Source organism: Myotis davidii, unplaced genomic scaffold (assembly GCF_000327345.1).
Source record: "Myotis davidii unplaced genomic scaffold, ASM32734v1 scaffold1031, whole genome shotgun sequence".
NCBI classification, from domain to species: domain Eukaryota; kingdom Metazoa; phylum Chordata; class Mammalia; order Chiroptera; family Vespertilionidae; genus Myotis; species Myotis davidii.
The window spans coordinates 290,083-297,765 of record NW_006283442.1 but is presented as its reverse complement, the minus strand read 5'-3'; the positions used below and the strand labels follow the sequence as shown (position 1 = coordinate 297,765).

General features: G+C 47.3%; 1 protein-coding gene across 1 annotated transcript in view; it reads left to right on the top strand.

The window, feature by feature from the left end:
• DCP1B (decapping mRNA 1B) overlaps positions 1–6,540 on the top strand; it is a 45,914-nt gene extending 39,374 nt beyond the window's left edge. The window contains exons 6-8 of the mRNA XM_015564352.1: positions 316–1,167; positions 3,325–3,567; positions 5,749–6,540. Coding sequence (XP_015419838.1) covers positions 316–1,167; positions 3,325–3,567; positions 5,749–5,829 — 1,176 coding nt within the window. The 3' untranslated portion in view covers positions 5,830–6,540. The remainder of the gene's footprint in view (positions 1–315; positions 1,168–3,324; positions 3,568–5,748) is intronic.
• Positions 6,541–7,683: the final 1,143 nt, after the last annotated feature.

The window sequence follows — 7,683 nt, the reverse complement described above, 5'->3', positions numbered from 1 at the left end:
GCTGAAGAGATTATTTACCTTCTGGTGTATATAATTTTGTACCGTAGTGGTTCCCAATCTATCAAAGCTCACATCCTTATTCATAATTCAACCGATACTAAAAAGTAACAGCTATCTTGAGAGTAGTAGGGCAGAATGCTGTGAAAATACTTGGCATTAAGGTCTCAATTTTGTGAAGTTTATTGTAATTAAGTGTTTTATCCTGTCTAATCCTTTATAAATAGAAGAAACTATTGATTAGGTGAATTATGTTTCATAGCCTCCATATAACCAAAGTGTATGTAGATCCATTTTGAGACATTTTTATTTTTTCAGACCTTAGACCCTGAACCCCAACACTTGTCCTTGACAGCACTCTTTGGGAAGCAGGACAGAGCTACATGTCAGGAAACTGTGGGGCCTGCACAGACCCTCCGCCAGCAGCAGCAAGAGAAACCTCCAATCCGGCAGGGGGTTATCCGTTCCCTGTCCTATGAGGAACCCAAAGGACACTCACCTCCCATCGAGAAGCAGCTATGTCCAGCCATTCAGAAACTCCTGGTCCGGAGTGCAGACCTCCACCCACTGTCAGAGCTGCCTGAAAACCAGCCCTACAAAAACAGCAGTGAGGCTCCTGCAGGGGAGGATTTTACTGGACCCGTCCTCCTGGGGTCTCCCCAGAGCTTTGGGGCATCCCATCAAGGCCATGGTGCTCCCAGAACTCAGAACCTGCTGGAGAAGCTCCAGAGCACCCCAGGGGCAGTGAACAAGTATGACCCTAGTGCACCATCACCTGCCGGTCCCGCAGCCCTGAGTTTCACAGCCCTCCCTGCTGCCACCCCTGCAGCTCCAGGAAAGCCGGTGGCTCAGCCGCCACTGGTACATTTCAATGGCTCCCTTCCACCTCAGGCACTAGGACATCAGGCTCATGAAAAAGATCAGTCCGCGTGCCCAAGACAAATGCTCGCCCTTTCTGGCAATCAGACTAGTGGTTCTGGAGTGATCTCCCCTCAAGAGTTACTGCAAAAGCTTCAGCTTGTGCAGCAGGAGCAGCAGCTGCACATGTCCAACCGGCCGGCCTTGGCGGCGAAGTTTCCTGTGCTAACTCAGAGCTCTGGAGCCGGGAAGCCCTGGGGACCCTGGGTTGACAAGACATCCAGCTCGGAAAAGCAGACTCCCCTTTTCCAGGTAAAGATCCACCGGGTGGGGGTTATCACTGTGATGCAGTGAAATGCAGTCAGTGTCTGTGCTCTAGGGACATAGCTGTCCTGAACAGTGTTGCAAAGCCACTTCGGTGCATCTTGTATCACCTTAACTTCCTGCCTGGAAAGAGAATCTCTGCTTCGCTTAGCAATCTGGGAGCTTCCCTCCTTTCAGATACTTTATTTGTAGAGTTAAATCTTTGCATTTCATCAGGCCTGAAGACATGGATGTGGGAAAGAACATAGACATGGTAGGGGATCCTAATCTTCATTCTGGGATAGGAAATGTCTGACCTCCTCTTGTTATTTTAGTCTAAGTAATCGTTGCTTATCCATTTATTTAGTAAATATTTCTGAGCACTGCTCCCTCCCAGGCACTGTGCTACACCATGGGTGCAGAGTGGTCAGGAGCAGATGCTGCCTCTGCAGAGCCCACAAGCCTGCCGGGGGGAGACAATGGAAGAAAAGTGCCATTACTCTGCCAAGGCCGCCTGTTTTAGTTTGCATCCTCTGCATAGCTTAATGAAGATGGCAAGGGGGATAAGTATGCCATGTGCCCCCGCCCCCCTGCCACACACACACACACACACACCCATTTCCAGAGAGGAAAATATTGTAATTTTTAGAAATTGTTTATCCTTTAAGGAAGATGATCTCTATGTTCATCAGTAACTTAGAACAGAGAAAACCACAAGCTGTTCCATTGCCCATGGCTAACATCTGGAGATTGGACTGTTTTCTCATTTGGATTGGTACAAATTCATTGAAAATGCAATAGGTTTAAAAATTAGGACGTTCTCCCTATTACATATCTCATCATTGGTTGTTTGTCATGTTTTGGCAAGTAACCAACAAAATCTTCCACTCTTTGAAAACCAAGATCATAAGCATGGAGCGTAAGTCTTTGTGTCTGTGAGGCACTGAGTCACAGAGCTTGTGTTTATTTTTTATAAAATCTCAAATCTGAGTACCTATTTCTATGGAAACAGTATTTGTCACTCATCCTCGTTTCAGTGTAATCTTGTCCCCTCTGCTCTTTGATGGTTTAGATCTGACGCTAGGAAAATTGGGGTTGATACTTGGACATAAACGTCTGCACGCACAATTCTCTTGGCTTTCCAGTGCTCACAGGTGTGGAGCCGAGGAGCAGGCGCACACTGTCAGCCTCACGGTGCTGGCCGTCCTCCTTCGGGAGCGTCCGCCTCAGGCCCTCTCCTCAGAGTAGCAGTGGGATAGGTCACAGCCTGCTTTCCTCAAGGCTGGTTTCTGCCCCAAAAGAAAGCAAGGGAACGATTATAAAATCACAGCAGCTTCATGATCACTGGACACTCCTCCTCGAGTTCTTACGGAGCTTTAGGATGATAATAACATTTTCTCACCTGAGTTAGAAACAGATGAGAGAGAGAGAGAGAGCTGTAGGCATCAGTGAAACAGGGATCAAAGTGTCACTTGCATAACTGCAAAAGCTGTTGGTATGGTGTTTGTTAGCCAAGTGAGGGAGACAGACTCGCCCAGACAGACAAGTCCCTGGCAGTGCTGGCATGACCAGCCCCAGGACCTGCCCCGGCCACTCGAGCATGGAAAAGCAGGAAGTGTGTGCTCTCTGCAGGCAGGCAGATCCCATCAGAAAGGACCCAGGAGAGCTGGACCCGGAATCATGCCTCCTTCCTGGTGAGAAGTAGTGAGGAGGACCACTCGCACAGCGGCTCCTCCATAGAGACATCGAGTGGAAACGTGTGTCCCCCCAGGAGCTCATGTATGTTGTGGAGCTGTAACAGGTCAGAGTGGTAGACAACTAGCCCCGAGGAAAAGGCTAGCGGTCCCAAATGCACGTTGCCAAGGGATGACAGGAAAGCAGAAAAATAAAGTGTTGCTCAGAGGCCAAGCACTCTATGCAGAGGGAACAACAGCCCCCAGAGCGGACTGTGCCGGAGCTGCTTAGGAAGGACAAGGGAAATATGTGGGGAACTGAGCAGGAATCAGTTCACCTTGAGCTTTTCCAGTTAGTGAAGTGTTGAACAATTCGGATTTAAGTTCACCGATATCCACTCTTGCAAGCGAGTGGTCTCTTTGTCTCTGTGCCCGTTGTATCAATGAGTTGCTACTTACACCTGCCCTCTTTGTATGTATTTGCTCTGAGCAGGTCATCTCACCTCAGTGCATCCGTGCTACCGGTGCTCCTTCTCTGCTCATGTCCCCCATGGTGTTCACACAACCCACATGTAGCCCATCAAAGGAGAGGGACCGTGGGCTCTTGTCCCTGGGAAGCCAGGAACCAGCTGCCGCCTCCACCAGCCTCTTCCTGCCTCTGCAGAGCCCAGCGCACTCTGTACTCAGCCCACTTACCAAGCTGCAGCTTCAGGAAGCACTGCTGTTCCTCATTCAGGTAGGAGGGCCATCGTCTCTCTTCTTACCTTTGCCAATCCTGCTCGCCAGCTGGTTGCCACTCTAAGATAAGGCCTCAGTTAGCAAGCGCCCACATAGAACCGCCCAGGAATGAGAGAGCGACGTAACAACTCACCCTGAACCACAGTGGCTCTGTGCGTGGCTGGGTGAGATTCAGAATACTAACTGCAGCTTTAGGTGATTTGATGCCCTAAGGATTTTGTAATTTGGAAGAGGACTAAGTCCTCCAGTCTGTCACCTGTCAGAAAAGAAGGAAACAGAAACTATAATTAAGGACCGTAGATGCTGTGGGCACCCAAACTGAGAGCTCACCTCTGGAAGTAGAGGTGATGCTGTCTGCGCAATCGCTGGTGTTTAGTGGAGAGCTCAAGTAGACTGTAGAGCAAGGAGCCGGCAGGTAGGGGAGCAAGTAGTGGCTGTGATACTAGGGCTGTTTGACAAATAATTTGAAGCCTGCTAATTAGGACAGGATAGAGTGACGGGACTTCTTTGGCAGCCATGAGTTTTGTCTCTATGAGATAATAACAGCTAACACACAGAGCTGTGTCAGGCACTGTTACAATGCGTTACTTTCATTAAGTCATTGAGTCCTTATACAGCAACACTATCATTTTTCCATTTTAGAGACAAGGAAACTGAGGTCACACAGCTAGTAAATAGCAGAGCTGGGCTCCAACCCCAGTCTGGCTCCAGAGCGCTCCTTCCTGCTGCCCGCAGTGGGGGCCACAGTCGTAACTCAGCCTCTGGGCTGTCTGCCCAGCAAAGCACATCCACAAATAAGTGGCAGGCCTTGAAAAGCAGAATGCTTTTCCCAGACTTCACACACCCAGCTAACATATTTAGGTACTTTTTTGATAGACAGTCTTAAGAAAACTTTTGTGATATTTGGCTTAGAGAGCAGGCTTTTAGATGGCTTTTAGAGAGCAGGCTAGCACTTCTGCAGCTGTCTCATCTTAAGAAGAAAATGATCTCTATTAGTAAAAACATTTTTTTAAGGTGACATATTTTAGAGAGAATGGAAGGAATTGGGCTGGAAAGTGGAAGACTATCTGTTAAAGAGGGGCAACAAATGATCATGCTTTACTAGGTCACGAATATCAGGATGCCAACAGTTTCCACCTTCTAAAGCCATTTATGATAAGTTCATACGGACTTAGATAGAACATCTGAGAACAATAAAGTGAAAATACTTAAATGTTAAAGTTTCATATTTCTTCTGGCTCATTCCACTTAATCACATTGTTCCAAAGATCTCTGTGCAGGGGCCAAACTGAAAGCCTAGAGCAATCCCTGTACAAAGTTGGGCGCTATTTCCCCCACTCTCTGTGTACATCATACTTTTTCCACGGTTAGACATACTTTCCTGGTGAACTGTTAGAAGTCACTAAGTAGTTTGTTTTTAGTGTTTGCCTGTTGGTAGGACACAGAAGGGACTTTGTGGTCACTTTGTAAGAAAAACAGGGATATGTAGCTCTCCTTCATTGCGTGAGAATAATGCTAACTCTGTGTGTGGGTGCCAGGAGGGAATGTGCAATGTGGGTGAATTGCCAAAGCTTTAAAGGATTTGGGTGGGAAGCAGAAGTCTCCATCATTAAAAACAAAACCACTGATTAGAACCGTGATTCTCCATCAGCCCGTAGCCAGGCAGAAGAGCCCAGAGACTGCTGGTCTAACTGCTGTCCGTTTGCCAAGGCCAGAAACTTTCCATAGATAACGGAGAATTATACCGGCTCTGATATACCAAGGATGCACATTGCAAGTAAAGTCTTAACTAATGCCAAAAACGAAGTATTCGCTAGCAGTCTCCTAACCAAACATCGAGAACCACTGACTTGGATCAAGTCCTTCCTATCCAGCCATCTGCTGGGGACCGACAAACCCAGGCTTCTCATGAGTGAGCCCTGTCCCATACACACATAGCTGGGCAGCCCATCTGTGCTGTATGTGACATGCCGGCCATTGAAAAACAGCAGCGGACTCATCTGGCCTGGCTTCAGCCCCGCTTACCATTCACATGTGCAGTTTAAAACCGCCAGCTGTCAGACAGACAGGGAGAGATGAGCATCCTGGGCTCAAAGGGCCAGGCCGGCTCCACGACAGGGGAAGCCTTTTGTTCCTGCCCCAATCACATTCCTTTGGGTCTTTTGGTTTTGTTTTCCAGAATGACGACAACTTCTTAAATATAATCTACGAAGCTTATCTCTTCAACATGACACAAGCAACCATGAAAAAGACTATGTGAAAGCAAACATCTAAGAACTGATTCTCAAGGTCCTTTAGCTCAAGGTTTTTTCCTGTTAAGTGTTGTTACCCTAAATGTTTCTGCCTTTTTATAAAAAAAAAAAAAAGTATGTGTAATATGAAGTAAAATCTTTCCAACTTTTTTTCAGTCAAGCTTTAAAAAAAAATTAAAAATACATGCTTCAGTACACCTGGCACCAAGAATTGAGTGGATAGAAAGAGTGCTTAGCTCATGTCACACAGTAAATGCCAAGCTTAAGTATTTCTTTTCTTACTATGGGCCATTTTTAGAAGAATTAGCCTCTCCATAGGGTGGGCTGTTCTGGAAACGTGGTTTCTTTTTTAATAGTTCTGGCTATACTGTGAACAGAGAGAATGTGTGATGTTCCCATTGCTGAGCTCCGCGCTGCAGTGTGTGCCCACCACTAGGTGGCAGTGTCCCCCCGCGGACTGACCCGCACAGCTCTTACCCAGCCTTTGGAAGCAATGCTGGTTTGCTTGTACCAAACAAAATAAACCGTTCTTCTGTAAAAGTCCAATTGGCATGTTTTCCCTGGGCCTTTGAAGGGAAATTATTCCTAAAGATATTATAGCTATTTTCTAGAGGACTGTTGTTCTCTAGGAGTCCACAAACAGCCCAGGTTTCTAGTAACATCTCATTTATCCCAGCTCATGCTATTTCTTTTGGACCCAACCAGCAGGGTATGCCTACCTATGTTTCAAGATGAACATTTTATAATTTTTAGAAAATTATGCTGAGAAGAAGGTCATAGAGGATTTTAAAGCTTTTTCTTAGCCTCTAAGGATAGCTAGTGGATGGTTCAGGGCGTAAGGATAAGGACTCTTCCAGCTTGTAGCAGACTGATCTTTATGCTCAGGGTTGAGCTCAGTCTTGGGTAGAGTCAGAAGAGCCCTTGCCAGGTTTTTCAGGCCCAAAAGAGTAGGCCTGGGAATTACTCCCTGCTGAGTAATAGTAATCAATAAAACTTTGCCGTTCTATAGCCCTTCTTATTCTGGATCATAAAAACATCTCTGGATGACCGCACAGAAGGCAGGTTCTGTTCTCATCTTGTAGGTCATAAAAGGAGGCATGGGGAAGGTAGGTGCTGAGACTGGGGCTCTAGCTTTAGACCTTTTCTCAGGCCATCAAGCAAAGGGTTTATCGCAGACCACCTCCCCAATTCCACAGGATGGTGCTTCTGAGGAGGAGAGGTGGGCAGAAAGGCAGTGACTCTTTAAAAAAAAGAAAGAAAGAAAGAAATGTTTTTATTGACTTCAGAGGGAGGAAGGGAGTGGGAGAGAGGGATAGAAACAGCAATGATGAGAATCATTGATTGCATCAGCTGCCTCCTGCACGCCCCCTACTGGGGATCTAGCCCACAACATGGGCATGTGCCCTGACTGGGAATCAAACCATGAGCTCCTGGTTCATGGGTCAACACTCAAGCACGGAGCCACACCGGCCAGGCAAGGCAGTGACTCTTACTGAAACCTGCTATGTGCCATACTCACGGTGGAGGAGTCTACTGTCATCCTACGTTGGGGATGGGACGGTTTCTTTTGTCTCTTTGATTTCTCCCACAGCCTCTAATACAGTGCAAAACCCATGTGACATTAACAAAATACTTTGGATTGATAATTGCTTACATAATCTATACTAATAATAGCCTAGGGCTGTCACAACTGGACAGACGACTGAACATCTGGGTCTCGGCAGCGGAGTCAGGCCTGGGTCCTGGCGGCAGCAGTGGCGGCGGCGGCGGCAGTGGCGCTGGCAGGAGTCAGGCCAGGGTTGCAGTGGTGGCAGCGGCGTGAGTCAGGCCGGGGTCCATCACCAGTTAGAAGGCATCGCAGG